Source organism: Octodon degus, unplaced genomic scaffold (genome assembly GCF_000260255.1).
Source record: "Octodon degus isolate 3935 unplaced genomic scaffold, OctDeg1.0 scaffold00141, whole genome shotgun sequence".
Classification (NCBI taxonomy): domain Eukaryota; kingdom Metazoa; phylum Chordata; class Mammalia; order Rodentia; family Octodontidae; genus Octodon; species Octodon degus.
In genome coordinates, this window is record NW_004524717.1 from 1,753,773 (window position 1) to 1,772,451 (window position 18,679).

At 38.1% G+C, this 18,679-nt stretch overlaps 1 protein-coding gene and 1 pseudogene across 3 annotated transcripts in view; both read right to left on the reverse strand.

The window, feature by feature from the left end:
- The window catches only part of Prpf18 (pre-mRNA processing factor 18), a 34,390-nt gene extending 17,069 nt beyond the window's left edge, over positions 1–17,321 (reverse strand). Inside the window, exons 1-5 of one of the 2 annotated variants that reach the window (XM_023701849.1) lie at positions 17,146–17,321; positions 7,829–7,906; positions 7,688–7,714; positions 4,731–4,835; positions 1,291–1,404 (exon numbers count right to left, since the gene is read on the reverse strand). In XM_023701849.1, the coding sequence (XP_023557617.1) occupies positions 1,291–1,404; positions 4,731–4,835; positions 7,688–7,714; positions 7,829–7,906; positions 17,146–17,211 (390 nt within the window). In that variant the 5' untranslated portion in view covers positions 17,212–17,321. The remainder of the gene's footprint in view (positions 1–1,290; positions 1,405–4,730; positions 4,836–7,687; positions 7,715–7,828; positions 7,907–17,145) is intronic. The other variant, XM_004641747.2, reaches the window with a different exon arrangement.
- Positions 14,318–14,781, reverse strand: LOC105743617 (annotated as a pseudogene). The gene has a single exon (XR_001117306.2). The product of XR_001117306.2 is annotated as a single-stranded DNA-binding protein, mitochondrial pseudogene (transcript).
- Positions 17,322–18,679: the final 1,358 nt, after the last annotated feature.

Genomic DNA, 18,679 nt, shown 5'->3' on the forward strand with positions numbered 1-18,679 from the left:
AACACTCAACAAATATTAACACTTAACATTATGTTAAGATCACCTGGTCATTTGTTGTTCTTTTATAAACATGCAACTCAAAACAGCTTGAACTGACCAAACACTTACTGAAGTACTTGCTATGTATAATGTGTGAGGCTAGGGGCTCCCCAAGAATATTCCACTTCATCCTCACAACATCCCAGTGAGCAAACGCCACTACCTCTATTTCACAAATGCAGTTTCTACAGTGCAAGTGGATAAAAGACCTGTTAGTAATCACGTAATTAACACTTACAATCCTAGAATGAAATCCAGGCCTTTTGGTGACATACTTTTATTTTATTTATTTATTTATTTATTTATTTATTTATTTATTTTTTGCTTTTGTTTTTGGTGTTGTTTTGCTTTGCTTTATTTATTTATTTTTTGCTTTTGTTTTTGGTGGAACCGGGGATTGAACTCAGGCCCTTGTGCTTGCCGGGGAAGCACTTACTCTACTGAGCCATCTCCCCGACCTTTGTGACGTACTTTTATGCAAAGCACTAAACTCAACATAGAAGAACAAAATAGCCCCAGCCTACCAAGACAAGATGAATATGCACATATAAATTTATAAAAGGTGTACAGAAAAAGAAGAAGTAATTCTGATCAGGACCATGGCGTGATGAGATTGTGAATCACTGAATTGTATCTGACAGGGTAAGAACAGACTGCAACCAGGCACAGGAGAGGGAATCGTGGGCACAGGAAAGGGATCGCTGCACATGCGGAGGACTGAAAGTGTTCAGGCAACTTTCACTGCTGGCAGTGGAACAGCAAGAAGTGAAGCAGTAAGGCAGTCTGCCCAATAAGGCAAGCAGTCAGTAGAGCAAGCTAGCAAACAAAACATGTTTTGTGACATCCGCAACAGCACAGATAAAACTAAAAAGTTGTTGAGCAAAAGAAACCACATGCACACTGTGTACATTAACTTGAATTACTAGTACCAGCCAAATTCATCGATGGTGACAGAATTCAAAATGGTGGCTGCTGAGGGGTAAAGGAGGAATAGGAGAACTGGCCAACAAGGGCCCCTAGGGGCTTACGTAATGAGAACCTTGTGTATCTTGATAAGGGTGGTGTACACATTTGTCAAAATTTACTAAACTGTATGATTAAGATATATTTTTTTTCTTAAATTATATAAATCTTACCTTTAGCAGCAGTAACTATTCCATTTTTGCCTCTAATAATACCAGCAGTCAAATTCCAAGCTATTCTAGTTTATGTCTTTCCATGAATTTTTCTAGTTCTGGTTTAACTTCTTACCTTGTTAACTTCTGGTGTGAGGATTTCTATTTTTCTTAATCGTTGAAAAGCATCATAATCAGTTTCACCAAATAGCCTAACTGGTTCTCCTCTTTCTCTCAATCTTCTGATTACCTATAAAGAGAAACAAATATCCAACAAATTATTTAATTTTTGAAGAGGAAAAATCTAAACATCTTAAAATAGTTTGCATATTTTAATCTTAAAACTGAAGAATGGATTTTTTAAAAAATGAATTATTTAAATATATCCTTCTAAGTGAAACCTAAAATCCTTCAAATATTTAATCATTTCAATTAAGCTAAACAAAGATGTCCCTGAATGAAAAAAATATTTTAGTTAAAAGTCTATTTTGAGGGGACAGGGCGATAGCTCAGCAGTCTGAAGCACTTGATTAGGCACGTTTAGGCAAGCACAGGGACCATGGTTAAATCCCTGGCACCACATGCAGCACCAGCCCCACCCCCAGGGTAGGCTGAGCAGGCCACAAAAATAAATAAAATAAAAATTCACTTTTTTAAAAAAAAATTCACTTATTTTAAAGAAAGTAGTTTGACTCGGATGTCACTGGAACAAATTTCATTATTAAAAGCACTCTGACATGGATCTGTGATTCAAAGCTAAGGCAAGCCCGTAATGGTCGCCTTCTATGTTTTGTAAGACATATGTGAGCACAAAAGACGTTACTTATAGGATTGCAAGAGTGGAGCTTGATCCCTGGAACAAAAAAAAAAAAAAAAAAAAAATGTAAGAGAAGAGTACTTATTTTATGTAAGTATGATTCCTTAGTCTCTTTTTTAAAAAGCACAACAAAGAAAAGTTAGCCCTTACACTAAAACATTATTTTAGGTGACCAAATATTTGTCTTGAAATGTTGATGCTAAAAGTAATACTGTTTGGTTTTTCCTAATTTTCCATAAACAGGTACAGTATGTTGTAATCACATCTAAGTAACCTTAACTCTTCTGGTTCTTGGGCTGTTCGCTTCAGATAGGGCAATCTGTGCAGCAGAATATGCAGGAATAACAACACTAAGGTAAAGGAGAGCATGTATTTAAAGAACGAAAATAAAATCTGGAGTCAGCTCGTAACTCCATGATTATACTGAAGAGCAAGCACTGTAGTAGTACAGTGAAATTTAAACCTCATGCCTCAGAGGAGAGCTGAGTTATAATGAAGTGGGCCCTCTGCAAGGCTCCTGGGGTATGGAATGGATTTCACGGTTTAGGTGATGGCTGCAAGGGTATCTGTTTTATAACTACCCATTATACTACTGTGTTTTATATACTTCTTATGTATGTTATATTTTTTAAAGAGAAGAAACAAAAATATAATTATGAAAATGAAGGTAGATCCCAAATTTTATAAATAATAACTTATCAAAAAATATTAACTTATCTGGAAGGTCTGCCCCCTTGAACTAATCCCCCTTGGATTAATACCCTTGGATTAAGAAAAATTTAGAAAGTCATTTAGCACTACTTCCTATCAATGTAGAAATGACCTCAAAATGTCACTGTCAAGTCCCTGGCTGATAAATAACAGTACTACACCTCTTCATGAAACACCCATCCCATTCTGGACAGGTATGTGTGGCTTCTCAATGCTGATTTTTTTTTTTTGGGGGGGGGGGTGGAACCAGGGATTGAATTCTGACCCTTGCGCTTGCCAGGCAAGTGCTTATTCTACCGAGCTATCACCCCGGCCCCTCAAGAGAATCACTGAGAAATTGAGAATCATTGCTGTGATTTCTGTCCTTTTTTCCTTCTATTCTGTGTCAGCACAGAGACTACTGAATGCTTTCCCAAAATTAGGGCTGTCTTCAATGAGCTTTTTAAAAATATCTGTAATTCTTCTTTTCAGCCTAGGTATTCCAAATTCCTTCACCTAATTTTCACACTGCAGCTTCAGTCAGTTATCTTTCCTCTGAAAGGGTTCTTCTTGAGCAACATCCATCCTAAAAATGTGGAACATACAGCTAAAAAGTAACACTATGAGCGTGTTGATCTGCAAGAAGTACAAGAGCCCTGCCTTTTGATCTAGACACCCTACTCCTAGTATTAACATGCATTCCTAACCACAACTGAGCATGTACACAAAGACTAAGGATGATAAATTGAGAGAGTCAATCAAAAATTAAAAGAACTGAAACAGAGAGACAGAATGAGACAGACAAACAGACAAACCTGGAGGGAGGACAAAAGGGAAAGAGGAAAAATTTGTGCAATTAGTTCCTTCAAACATTGCATAAAAGTAGGCGCTTTTAATACAGTTAACTTAAACTGAGTTATGAAAATCATGTACTACTGAGTACCATTCTCTTTTTATGTATTACCTTCATATATTTCCTCATGTAATCATAAAAATCTTATGAGGTAGACCCTGTTATTCTCCCCATTCCATAAAAGGAAATCAGGAACTAGAAAGGAGGAGTAACTTGCCCAAAGTCACACATTTCTGGGTAAATTTTTCATATGTGGTACAAATACACACATCTCCAATACAAAATGGTCTTCAAAGAACTGGAGTTTTAAGTGAAAAGAGCCAGGTCTCATTAGTGAGAAGGAAGCCAGCACATATACCTGCACAATGATAAGACGGAACAGCAGGGCTGGTGAGATGGCTCAGTGGTCTAAAGCACCTACTTAGAACAAGCTTAGCAGAGCACAGGGACCACGGTTCAATCCCCCAACACCACATGCCAGCCAGCCCCCCCCCCTGATGGGCTGAGCTGGCCACACACACACACACACACACACACACAAATAAATAAAATTAAAAGACGGAACAGCAGGGTGAAGAGAGCATTAAAGGCAGAGATACAGGGAAGCGTGCAGGGCAGATGAGCAGCAGGAGCACAGATGTTTCTGTTTTATACTCTTCTGTACAATTCGAGTTCTTCTTAGCACATGACTATCTTAATTTTTAAGCACCAATTGATATTGGTGAGGATGCAAGCAAACACCACTGGTGGGCACAGAAGCTGGTCGGATTACTATCTGTAACAGTGAAATGCTGAAGTAATCTTAACCATTAAGAAAGAAATGGTTGTATAAATATTAAGGTGCAAGCACACAACAGCACAACAGAAAATTACACACCACCAAAAGGTATGCAGCTGCGTTAATCTGGAAAAATGTATAAATAAAGATGATGAAAGTAGCAAAATATGACTTAAAATAATCTAGCTATAATAATTTATAATTATTTAGAATACATGAATTTAATATTTATTTATGTCATATATGCTTATTATGGTTTATGACATATTCTTTCTGAAAAGTAAGATAACACTATGAAGCAAAGAAGCAGAGATTAATGTAGAATGCCATGAAGAAAACTGTGTTAGGTGCACAGGGTACCTTCCACAGGAAATAATGACATCAATTATATACTGAAATTTTTCTTTCCTCCCACAAAATACTCGTATGTAAGCTTACCTCTTGCCTAGAAAGAGTCATGGGTAATTTTTCTTCTGCCAGTTCAAGTTCTAATACTGGATTTGATGAAGCTAGTGGTTTCTGGTCCTCCTCTTTGGGCTGTATCTATATTAATACCCAAAATAAGTAAAATTCAGCTTATAAAGACAGAGTTAACATTTATCATTCTATCACCTTAGTTATTGTGGAAATTAAGCACATTAAAATACAGAAGGTTTTCTAAACAGTCCTGAGGAAAGAGCTCCTAATAAATGGACATGCTCTTAAAGAGTGTATCGAACATCCACTTGAGGAGCATCACAAGTAGAAAGCATGCACATATAAGGCAGAGTTCTTGCTATAAAAGAGTGATATAACTGTACTGGTTTCCAAATTCAAAACTCAAAAATGCTGATTTCTCACTCACTTTCTGCCCAGACTCTAAAAGTGTATAGTCTTTTCCTTAAAATAATTTGCTTCTCCTTTTTGAGAAATTGTCTTATTGAATTGTTTCTCAGCTTTAATAGGAGAACTAAAGAAAATAATTGCTTTCCAAAAAAAGTCTATGAAGCTTTAAGCTCTAGTTTTTCCCTCTTTTTCGTTTTGAAAGATACTGCAATGGTAGAGAAGTGACTACTGGACAAGTGAAAAAAAATCCCAATGGTATGCAGAGCTGGCCCACAAACTGAGCTACAAATCTTATAGCAAAATAATGGAAAATGTTCTCTCTACGCAACCCACCCAAGGAAAGAGCAGGCGTTCTTGCCATATAAACCTGAGGGGGTGGGGGAGAGAAGTTCATACATTTTCTCAAATCTTCTGACCAAGTTGCCATGTATAAAGCCAGTGTGTAGTCTATAAAAAGATACTGAGTTGTTTTTCATCTACCCAAGGCAAATTCTAAATGCTGCAGGAAGGTAACAGTCAAAGGAACATTAAAGGTCAACATCAAGACAAATACATGCACTTAAAGTAACTACAGGGTAAAAATTATACAACTCATGATTCTATATGTTTAATGGTCACATTTATCATAACCAATTGACACTGAGGTAACATCAGGGAGATTTTTGATTTTCCATAAGTCAAATCAGCACCAAGCCTTAAAAAGTGTAACTAGTAACAATAAAGGCATAAAAGCAATGCATAGTACATCATCACTGCCACCAGGAAAGAAGTACTAAAAACATTTTTAGAAAGAAACACCTGTGGTTCATTTCTAAGCACATATGCACAGGTTACTGCCCCAAAACTTCAAGAAGAAAGCATTTTTAATTGTATAAAGGTAGTTAATGTCTCTGGGGAAAAGATCTAAGAGACTCTGTCAGTGGGACTCAAAGTTCCAAACAATATTATCACAGTCATTAACTTGGTCCAGCGCATTCCTTCATATAAGCAAAAAGGGCCCCTTATATCACCAGACAGTAAACATAGTAAAAACTGATCCTATGCTACATTTTCCTACCTTATCAAAAAGTTGAAAAGATTCAAATTTAGAGATCTAAAAATAAGTCAACTGACTTACTTATGGTAATGATTCTTATTCTAGGTCAAGCCTGAGCTAGACAATATTGGGAGAGCAAAAAATTAGAATTCTCGCAGGGAGCAGTGGCACACACCTGTAATCTCAGCTACACAAGAGGCTATGGCAGAAGGATTGCAAGTTCAAGGCCTGCTGGGCAACATAACAAAACTATTCTCAAGATTAAATAAAAAGGACTGGGATGTACCTCAGCACTCCCTGGTTCAATCCTCTGTCTCTGTATCTGTGTGTGTCTCTGTTTCTGTCTGTCTGTCTGTCTGTCTGTCTCTCTCTCTCTCTCTCTCTCTCTCTGTCTCTCTCTCTCTCTCTCTCTGACACACACACACACACACAATTATTTCTACCACTAGACAAACTAAGAAAAATGATACAAGAACTAAACTGGGAAATAATAGACAAAGGAACTGGGAAAAAATAAACTTTCTAAATATCTACCCACTGATCATTTATATAAATGTATTTTAATTTCCTGGACTAGAAGCCAATGAAATCAGCATCTTCATGGAAAAACATCGAAGTACATAAATTCAAACTTTCCTATTTAAAAAGCCTATCAAAAGTATAACTACATTTTCTTTAAGTCTTGCCTTACCCAATACTACAAAGCCAAATGCATATGTGCACCATTTGCATTCCTCATGCTTCCTTAGAAATGCTGTCACATAAATTCCACAATTTTCCCTGTTACATGCACAGGAATATTACTTTATATTGAGTGACCTCTCACAAGCAAAATGTTAATTTCAAATTTGAGTTAGAAAAAGTATTTCAAAAGAACCTCTTAACTGTGAGTTAAAATTATTCAACTCCTCTTCTTTTAAAATGACTTAAATGGAACTTCTCCACCTTGTCATCTTTAACCCCTTCCAATAAAACACCCAGTATATCAACTAGTTGACCTCAAAATACTTTATGTTTCTAAAATATACAAGCAAAGCTTTTCAGATATCTCATTTGTTTCAAAACAGTATCTCACAATTACATCTCCTATCCTGTAGACAGAGCAGTATCTGAAATAGTGCACCTTATAACAAAAATGTCTGTGGGGTATGTGCAGAACTACTTTGTTAGGGCCCAGATGAAATTATTAACAATGTAAAACACAAAATCATGTCTTTAAATATTCAGGAGAAAGCAGGGAAAGAGCTACCATTGCTGACATCGCTGCGGTTGAACTATCCCTAAAAAAATGTTTTGAATTCTTTGGAAACAGTTTTATTGGGAGAGGTGAGGGCAAGGAGGAGTGGAGCAGATAAAATAAGACAGTATCATATCCAGTACTTATATATATATATATTAAAAAAAATTCAAGCTTTCATCTCAAGCCACTTCATGCTGTCCACAAAAGCCAAACCATTCCAAGCCGAAAGTCATGCATATATTTTCCTGAATTCAAAAAATTATTTTTTAAAAAAGCAAAAACAAAAACTCATACCTCTCCAGATGGCTTCTCACTTATAGGCTAATATATAACATTGATAAATTGAACACAGATCAATAATTTTGTTCTTTAATAACAGCTACATAAAATTAAACTCATAAAAATAAAATTCAACATAAAAGCTGTCATTCATACCTTATAGCCACATCTTTCAAAATATGCTTCCTCTTCTTTTTTTGCAAGTTCACTACGTTTGAAATATTTTTTATTCTCCTATTAAAGAAAAACAAGTTAATCTATCATTGAGAAAATTTCCACGTTCCACAGTATCAAGTGCTTTTAGAATCACTTTTGAGTTTTTTAAGAACTTGATGCTTCTTGGTTCCAAAAATGGTCACTCAAGTCTCTTAGACAGGACACCCATCCTCCAGTGTGTGGGCTCTCATGTGTAAAGAAGCCAAGGAACAAAGGAAACAGGCACACTGCCTGTCCACAGACCTTCTGTGGGGCCCGGAGCAGGCTACAGACCCAACTACTTGGTTACAGCCAGAGATGGCCTTGTGCAGACCTCTGATGCAAAGCCCCACCATCAGCCGCCCATCCTGCTCTGCCCATGGTGCTGGGGAAGGAGCAGGTCTCAGGCTCCCCAGCCCTAAAGCACTCCAGTTGTTCCCTCCCCTCTAGGGGACTGGCTCTGTACTCAAAGCAGAGTTAGGGTGGGGGCAGCAGAGGGAGACAGTGGTTGCTTCCCACCCAAGTGAACACAGAATAAGCACCCTGGCTCCAGGCTGCCAGGGGCTGGAACCTCCTACTGTGTACTTTTCTTAAACCATTTGCTCCAGTAGCTGTGTCCAAGAGCAATGAAAAGAAGCCAACACAGTATTTCTCAAATGCTTGTTTTTTAATTTCCTAATGTCCAAGCTCAAATATAATTTCTATAAATGGATTATGATTCATAAATTGCTATGCTTTAATTCTCTCTTAACATAAAACAAAAAGAAACTACAGTATACATTGCCAACCTCTTGATATCTCATTAATAAAAGTGCTCTAAGAGTACATCTAAATTCTTTTTTGTCACCTGCAGTCTTAGCATATATGATTTGATGCTAAGAGCTCTAAATCTACTATGGCTAAAAAGCTGTTAGTTCTTCATATAACCTCACTATGAAATGTACAATCTATAAGCTTGTTACTATCTGTAATTTTACCTCTGAAATATTATTACTATTATTTTTTAAGAGAAGACTATCAAGTGATTTTATTTTATTTTATTTTTTGGCAGAACCGGGGATTGAACTCAGATCCTTGAGTTTGCCAGTCAAGCGTTTATCCTACTGAGCCATCTCCCGGGCTCTGAAATATTATTCCATTGAGAATTTTGATCAAAAACAGATACTGCCCTACTTTATTGTGATTATAGCAGAGCCTTGATAATACCTGTACACTGGTACTTTGGGAGGGGAGGACAGGGTCTTCCTATATACTTCAGATGGACTTGAACTCACTGTTTGGCCTACACTGGCCTTAAACTCAAAGAGATTCTCCTGACTCAACCTCCCAAGAGCTGGGATTACAGGTGTGTGCCACCTCATCCAGCTACATGTACTCTATTAAAAGCACCTCATGGCTCCAAAGCTCATTTACGCAGGAAATGATCATCTGTGAATGCTAGCACTATTAGAAGAAAGGTTTGACAGTGACAAGGGAAAGCTCAGGTTGCCAACACTTAAGCCCACAGATCAAGGTTGGCATTAGTACAAGGTAAAATAGCCCTATGTGATGCTACAGGAAGTACTCTTCTTCCTAAAGGGAGGGGCAAGGGAAGTTATGGTGAACATTTTAGCTTTCAATGACACAAACATCCTCCTGTGGCACACAGGCCATAGGTGTGCCACCACTGGACCGGGGAATAAGCTAAATAACAACAGACAGTAATCAACAAAACTAGATTGTTGTACAAAACTAGTTTCCAATTCTTCAAGTAAATTACAGAGGAAAAAAAGAAGAGATGCAGGAATGAAAATGCTCTCCACTACAAAAAACAAAAATCAAAGTCATATTTTATCTGAACAAGCATAAAAATACATATACACATATATTTTAATTCAAGGATACTGGAATGTGAACTTGACGAGATTACCAAAGTAAGTTCAGCTTTGTTGGGTGTGAGAATACTTCAGTAATACAAAATATCTCATTTTAGCATTATATGTGTTAAGGGAAAGGTACGCAGGTGTTCATTATACAATTCTATTTTTGTCTATGTTCAAAACTTCCAAAAAACAGAGAATAAGAGAGGGGAGAAAAATAATATATAGTAGTAGTAGTAGTGGTATTGTTTTCATTATCTGACTTTTCAACTATAAGCTATACCCCATATCAAATTAAAAACCTAAAATGTTTATACTCCCTATTATTTATAAAAAAGCAAATTTTCAGAAGATAATGTAAAAAAAAATCTTTGTAATCTACTCAAGTGTAGAGAGGCCAATCATACGGTAGGATTTGGCTTAACTTTTAAGAAACCACCAAACTGTTTCCAACTGTTTATATCCTATATTTGAAATTCCCAAACAGAACACATAAAATCCTGATCATAAAAAACTGACAAAGACAGCTTGGTCAAAAATTAAACACTGCTCTCCAAAACACAACTATGAAGAAAATAAACAGATAACCCATCATCTGGAAGATCAGTCACAAAACACGAATCTGGCTAAACACTAGATTGCAAGATATACAAAGATTTCCCTCAACTTAATAAACAAAAAGCAACTAACTAATGTTAACAGTTCACAAAGATACACAAATAGCCATGAAAGACAGGAAAAGTGCTTATTAATCTCATTTATTATCAGCAAGATGCAACTTTGAACTACAATGAGATATCTACCCAGTACAAAGAATGAGGACAGAAATCCCTGCCAAGAATGCAGAGCAAGCTGACTTGCATCACTGGCAGATGTGTAACAGGGTACAGCCGCACTAGAAAACAGGTGGGAAACTTTAGGAAACTCCATACATGAGCTCTATAATCAGCAATTCAAATAAAAATGAAAGCATAAGACTTGTTCCTGGGCCTGGGGCACAAGTGCCTGCCTGGCAAGTGCAAGGTCCTGAGTTCCATCATTATTATTATTATTCATTTTAATGAGAAAAAATATAAAATAGCAATGAAACAATTTCAAAGTAGGTTAGTAGGACAGTTAGAACAATTAATACATTGCATATTGTTGTCTTCATAGTACTCGGAGAACAAGATGTAGACATGGTATCTTGTCTAAACAATATTAGTACAAACCTTTCTCCTCAATGAACTAAGAAAAACTAGCTGTACATCTATCCTAACTATCTTGTGTATACATATATATATTTTTCACAACAAAACAGCATTTTATTTATGCTTTTGCACAGTTAGTAACATGTGACACAAGGTTTCCTACAGACTAATAGCTGACTTTAACCAGACAGGATGTTTATCTCAGGACTGAGGTAGCTTGCTTGCTTTAGGCACTGAGGTCTAGTCTCAACTACACATTTTAATCGTTTTCTTAGCTTCCACGGCTCCCAACATATTCCCCTTTTTTGTTTTGTTTTGTCAGAGTTGCGTGTTCCATTGCAGTTAGAGAAGCTGTATTTGGAGAAGTCTTTAAAGGACCTTTTCATACTTGATGCCAATCCAAAGATTGTAGGTACTTGAATTCAGCAAAATAACCCAATATAGACCAATAATCCTTAATAGTAATGAGTTATCAGCACATCTGGCAATTGTGAGAAGTTGTTGACTTGAGCCTTCTATAGCTCAGCATATTAATATATAGCTTTATTTTTTATATCTTGTGGTTACACTTTTCTGTTGGAGGGTAAGACCAAGTAAAGCAAGATCGATACAACTAAACATGTAACATTTGCTATCTGACAGGGTCAGTCAAATCCCCTCAGGATTTACCCTGGAACCATGTACAGCACCTTAGATCTTCTGTTAGTGTCACCTATCTGGATGAGTCATGGCCTTGCCTGACCAATTTGTTCTCTGTAAAAGCCTGAGAGATTTTTTTTTCTCTAGGTGACTCTCCTTCAGCACACTATACATTGTCAATCACTTTCCTCTGAGTTCTTTTAAATCTTACATGTGTTTAAAAAATTTCACAGTAAAATATTAAGGAAAAAAACTACAGCAGATGTCAAAAAATGGTATCAAACACAGCAAAAAGCTCCCTAAAACAGGTTTCTTCCCTATTATGGTAAAAAAAAAAAAAAAAAAAAAAAAAAACTTTTAAAGCATTCTTATTGACTACCAGAGACAGGAAATGGAGAAAATTACATGTAGGTTACTGTCCCAAGGGATAAACACACATGAAAAAAGGGAAGTTCAAAGAACTAAAAAGATGAAAAAGATTCCTTAGGACTGGAACACTGAGAAAATAATTATACAGAGACTTGGCAAGCACCAGGGTAGACATGATTATTTTTGGCCCTCTTTGAATCTAAAATCCAATAACATCATAAACAGTGAAGTCCTCTATACAAACATGCTAAATTTCACATAAAAAACTTCAAGGAGTGGATAGATATTCTGGTATCCATCCAAAGGCTCTATTTATGTTCCCAACAAAAATGGTAACTGGTTATAATAAAAATATACAATTTTTAAAGACAAAAAAGCCAGCAAGATAGCTCAGCAGACTAAGAGCCTGCTTTGGTGAGCTCAGAGACCAGGGTTCGATTCCCAGCCCCACATGCCATGCCAGGCTGGCCCCCAGGGTGTGCTGAACCAGTGAATGAGTCAGGGTATAGTGGCAGACACCTGTAATCCCAGCATTGGGAAGGCTAAAAACTGGAGGATCACTGTGAGTCTGAGCTGCATACCAAATACATAAATGGAAAAAAAAGGTGAAAAGAAAATGACTAGGACTGAATGGTAAAGTAAATAACATTTTATGGGAAAAACAAGGCAGCAGAAGTCTATAAAGGAGAACAAGAATAAGCACCCTGAGAAGCAGAAAAAAAACCAGGAAGCTGTGGTATACAAGATGCCAAGGAAAGAGTAAACAAGATTGTGAACAGTGTCAAACTGTCAGGTTAAGTCAGCTGCAGCCGTGGAGGTTGCTTGTGTCCCTGAGTAGAGCTGGTTTAGTAGAATAACGGAGGTAGAAGCCAGACTGCAGCAGATTAAGGAGAAATCACTTTAGAAGCTGGCTAAAAAGAAAAGGGATGGTAAACTCACAGACAGACAGACAGACACACACACACTTTTTAAAAATAGGAAAGGTACTTATATGCCTTCCACGCTGATGGGATAAGCCAGTAGAGACTGAAAACACAAGGAGAAAAGAACAACTGATCCTAAGGTTCCTGGTGATGCTTTTGAAAAAGATGTGCTGGGATCCAAATTGTAGATGTAAGGTTTTACCGAAGATATAATTGTTATCTCATCTGTTTTAAGAGAGAAAGAGTTAAGGAATTCCATACTTGTTGGATTCTATTTTCTCTGTAAAACTGAATGCATGTTCCTTAAGGATTGAACATCTCTTTTTAATGTTCTGTGGCATAGTGTAGTATCTTGCACATAGAAAACACTCAATAAATTGGATAGGCAAGTCAAAATTCTCCAAAAAACTCATCCTTGTACCTACAACTAGTAAAACTGCAACTACCTACCATTAATACTCACTCCTCACTGAGTTCCTAGAGCAGCCAGGGTTTTCATGTTTACATGAAGGAGGCTTGGCTTTAAAGAAAGATTCAGTAATATGGGGCTCCAAAGAATTGGCGTTCTAGCAAAGCTGACACTGCTTTTATTTCAGAGTAGTTATACCATAGGTGATAGAAGGATACTTTAGTTTTCAAATGGATATTTTCATTTTTAATTTTTTGAAAATGAAAGGACTCAAGAAAAATAAACAAATAAAAATCATGATAGACCAAATAGCTCAGTGGTTTAAAGCACCTGCAAACAGGTGCAGGGGCTGGGGATTTGATCCCTGGGCCTGCTGTGCTGGCAATTGAGAGTGGGCGTGGTGGCATGTGCCTATAATCCCAGCACTTGGGAGGCTGTAAATAGGTAGATCACTACAAGTCTGATCTAGTAGTGAGACCCTGTACAGCCTGGAGCCCCTTCCCTAAAAAAGAAAAAAATAAAAGTTTTTTCACTTTAGAATACTAACCATACTTTTATGAAGGTGCTTTAGGGACTAAAATTAGACACTGCACAACATCTGGAGGATTTGTGTGTGTGCAGTACCAGGGATTGAACTCAGGACCTTGCACTTGCCAGGCAGGAGCTTACTCTACTGAGCTATCTCTGTGGACCATGGAAGTTTACTTTTAATAGATGCTATGGATTTCAGTCTTTTAATTCCCATTTCATGTATGTCCTTAGTTGGTCTAAACTGCCTTATAATTCAGAAAAATCAATCTTTTTTTTTGAATTTATATAATCTTTATTAGTAATTATTAGTACTACAGCAAAAAATAAAAGGAAAACGCAATACCTGAGGCTCTAGGAAGTATTATCAAAGGTACTAAGAGAACCTTTGGATTGGGGTGTAACCCAGTGATAAAGTGTTGGCCTAGCACACCCAAGACCCTGGGTCCATGCTCAGCACTAAGAAAGCGGGGGTTGGGGGCTTCTTCCCACCCTGAGAGTTCTGGAAAAAACCTTCAAGTCCAACAATGGCCCAAGAATCGTCTGTTCATTCTTTTTCTTTTGTCTGGTCACTCAAAAAGATAATGTTGTCTGCTATGATTGTTGTTGCTTGTCGCCTCACATTGTTTTTATCCATGTATTCACCATAATCTACTTTTCCTTCCACGAAAACTCGAGACCCCTTCTTCACATACTGATATGCTACATCTCTAAGACCTGGCCGAAACACTGATATTCGGTGCCATGTTGTCTTTTGACTGACATCACCAATCTGATACGTTTCATTGTCCCCTGACTTCCACATCTCATTTGTTGCTAGAGAAAATATGGTGACTGGATTTTTTCCTTCCACCTGTCTCATGACAGGGTCCTGACCCACTCGCCCAAGCAACTGCACACGATTCAGTGATCTTTCGAGAACTAAACTGCTGGCCACTTCAGACTCACGTCTTACAAATTGACGGAGCACCTGTAACACAGGTCTTCAAAAAAGCATGGCTCCTGTTTTCTTTTTTTACAATCTAATCTTTCGGTTCTTCCTCCTTCGCCTGACGCGCCAATCCGTACCACCTCCAAGTCAGGCAGAAAAATCAATCTTATCTTCTGGCTGGATTATCTTAGTAAACCAACTACCAAATTAAAAAAATGAAAGATGCCCCAGGAAAAGATTATGTATGATTATAAATCATGAGGAACCAAAATTTTGAAATACTTGATCATTTTTATAGGTTGGCCTATTTCCATAACAAATACCGGTTATAAAAATGTGTACCTTATAAAGCCCAATAATAAACTAAGTATTTTGCAAGGCAATTTTCCCTTTAAAGTACTTAGACTTCAGCATCCTGGCCCTTTCTAACACTGACAATGCATTTCAACACATATATTAGCTTTTAAACAGATTACAAAGCCATTCATCCAAAGAAAACAGTTTCTGAGATAAAATAAAAGCATTAAGTTAAAAATATGGGCAAAGTCCCCCTTGCAACACACACAGTGCCAGCTGAACAACCTTCTAGTTAATTAACTCTACTTTCCTAATTGTTCTTAAGGTTTCAACAATTATGAAATTTGTCATCCAACAAAATAACTCTAACTTACATCATATACATTAATAATATACTATATGCAAAGGTCTAAGTTCGATAATATCAAAATGTTGCCCACAGATTTCTATAGATCCTTTAAGACGTTTTCAGAGGACCCATGAGGCCAAAACTATTTCAATACTAAGGTACTGTAGTTCCTGCCTACTCATTTTACTGACATTTGCAAAAAGGGATGGGTTCAATATGCCAAAGCCTTAGCAAGAACCAAGACAGTGGCACTAAACTGTCATTGCACCTGTCACTTAATAATTTCCCTGATGAAGTACAGGCTGAGCATCCCTTACGCAAAATGCTTGGCATGGAGGTGTTTTGAGTTTCAAGTTCTTTTTATTCTGGAACATTTGCACAAACAAAAGCAGGTATCAGAGGGCTAGCACCCAACTTTAAACACAAAATTCATACATTTCATATATACTTTATCCACAGCACTTGACGGTAATTTTGTACAGAACTTTCATTGTTGTAACCTTCTGAAAATTCCACTGAGATCGGGGTGGACTTTTCTACTTGTGGCATCATGTTCGCACTCAAAAAGTTTTGGATTCTGGAGCATTCCAAATTTTACATTTTTGGAGCAGGGGTCCTCAACCTACAATAAAATTACAAATTTTACCTAGTTTCAGTCTTGGGCTGCATCTTTCTAACGTCTTGTGTGACAAAAGTAAAGCATACATACAGCATTTTTCATCAATACTAAAGCATGATGGCTGTCCGAAGGAAAACAACTGCGCGACTGAGTTGCTCACACTGCTTTCTAAGTATCTCTTTGTCATAAGCAAACACTGATAAACTATAGTTAGCCAGACTTGACTATCTGTCAGACGAAGTTTCCAAAACTGAGCACTGTGAGCCTACCACTACGGGACAAGAACTGACTGCATCTGTGGCTTATGATACAAAATCCCAGCTTTGAAGAACTTGGCTCTACCGCCACGAGTTCGAGTTTCCTCATGCTTACAGAACAATCGCAGAAACTTCATGAAATCAGTAGATAATAAGTAATACTGTTTTTAAAACATTTTGTAATGAAACGAATCTACTATTGAGAGACCTACATAACACACTGAGGCAATTACTTCTCAAGCAATCCGTGTATCCATAAATATTTTTGGCTTCTCAATTTATCTTCTAATAGGTAAACTGATGTAAGAGATGTATAACCCATGAACAAAATACCTTTGGGATCCTGAATAACTTTTAAGAATATCAAAGGCTCCTAAGCCCAATGGCATTAAGAACCGGCAGTCTCGGGCTGGCAAGACAGCTCAGCGGACTAGGCGCCTGCTTAGGCAAGCTCTGGGTCCGGGGTTCGATCCCCAGCACCACATACCGCGCTGGCCCGCTGAGCCGGCCACTGAGTGGCGGCGTGGTGGCGAACGCCGGGAATCCCAGTGCTGCGGAGGCTGAAAACAGGAGTATCGCTACGAGTCCGAGCTGCGCAGGGAGACCTTGTATCGAATACATAAAGAAAAAAAAAACTAGCGGCCAGTTACTCTTAGGCAACAAGGCGGAGGACGTCAACCTTCTCGTATCTTTTTTGTACCTCTCCAAAAATCTCAGCCTTCCGAGGAAACAGAATACAAAGACCGAGTCGTACTATACAGGAAAGAACTCGGAGGACTTTCGAGACCGCCCTTCGCGGTCGGCTGGACGCACAAGAGATGACAGCGGCGCGCCCCCAGCCCCAGCTCCGTCGGCACCCTCACCCCCTCATCCCAGCGCCCCCCAAGCTCGGCCGCAGAGCTCCTCACCACCAGCAGGTTCCTGTCCTCCACCAGCTGCCGCTTCCGGAGAATCTCTGACTTTAGAATGTCCATCTCGCCGTCCGGTTCAGCCCGCGCCCCCTCGTCGGCTCCTCCGAACAGCAGCGGGCACAATAAACCACAAACACAAACAACCGAGGACACCAACTAACAAAGTGGCGCTTCCGGCGGAAGTCAAGGGCAGCGAGAAGAGAATAGAGAGTACCCCGAGACGCGGCTGGTGGCCACGCTGCTTCGGATGTGCGCCCTCTGGTGGTGCCCTCCGAAATCGCAGCTGTAGTATTCCCAGGTATGTAGGCACAAAAGAAGGACGGACAAATTGTGAGCCACGCTGAGATCCTGACCTGTATTTTTCATTATTATTGTACCCTTTTCTATCTGCTAGATGGGTCCAAAGCCTCCTTACGTTAATTAAGATTTTTATTGTACCAGAAGTTTGCATTAAGGGCTAGGGAGATGGCTCAGTGGAATAAGTGCTTCCCTGGCAAGCACAAGGGTCTCAGTTCAATCCCCGGTTCTGTAAAAAAAAAAAAAAAAAAAAAAAAAAAAGAAGTTTGCATCAGAGTTCTTGAAGTTACTTGCTTGTCAAGATTCATGTACCAGCTTGAAAAAACCTGAATGATTATAGGAGCTGGTGAGTATAGAGTTTAAGGCAGTATTCACAGCTAGCCTGACAAGTGTCCTGTAAACAACTACATCTTTTTAAGGCATTTCTAAGTAACCATGCCTTAGCTGTCTCAGACCTAGGTTGCTTACATATCTTAGTAATAATTCCATAATTACCTCAGAGTAATTGAGATCATCTTGCCCGTATGTAGCAATCAGGATATTTGATGACATGCAATCAGAAATTCTTAAGAAAAAGTTATCCTGGGCTGGGGAGATGGCTCAGTAGAATAAGCGCTTCCCTGGCAAGCACAAGAGCCTGAGTTCAATCCCCAGTTCTGCCAAAAAAAAAGAAAAAGTAATCGAACCCAAGAAAAATTAAATTGGAGGGGAAAAAAACTGTGTCAGAGATTCAGTTTTGTTTTAAGACAGAGTCTCCCTGTTTCCTGAGCTGGTTTCAAATTCCTGGCCTCCAGTATTACATCCGCCTCACTCTCCTGTCTGTGTGCTAGTACTAGGTTCTGCCATGCTTGACAGAGATAGTATTAAATCCCCGAAACCATTTACAATACATTTATGCTTGGTCCTGTGCCGTGAAAGCATTTCTTCCAAGTTTTAGTTGTAATAACTATTTGTAATGTTACTCTTTCCATTCCAAAAGGAAAGAAATACCTTTCACTTCAGCCAGTCGATAACAAGTAAGATGATTAAAATGAAAATAGTTGTTCATTTCAGCTTAGAAAATTTTGTTGAGTGTGTGTTATATTTCCTCTAAAAGGTAACCGACTATTGCCAAAATAGGAAGTTAACTCACTTTCTGTTCTATAACAAAGCACTTTGCTGATATTTTAGAGCTTTTGAAAGTTTCAAATGTTTTACAAGGAAAAGGTTCTTGATGTAACATGATTGCATTCTT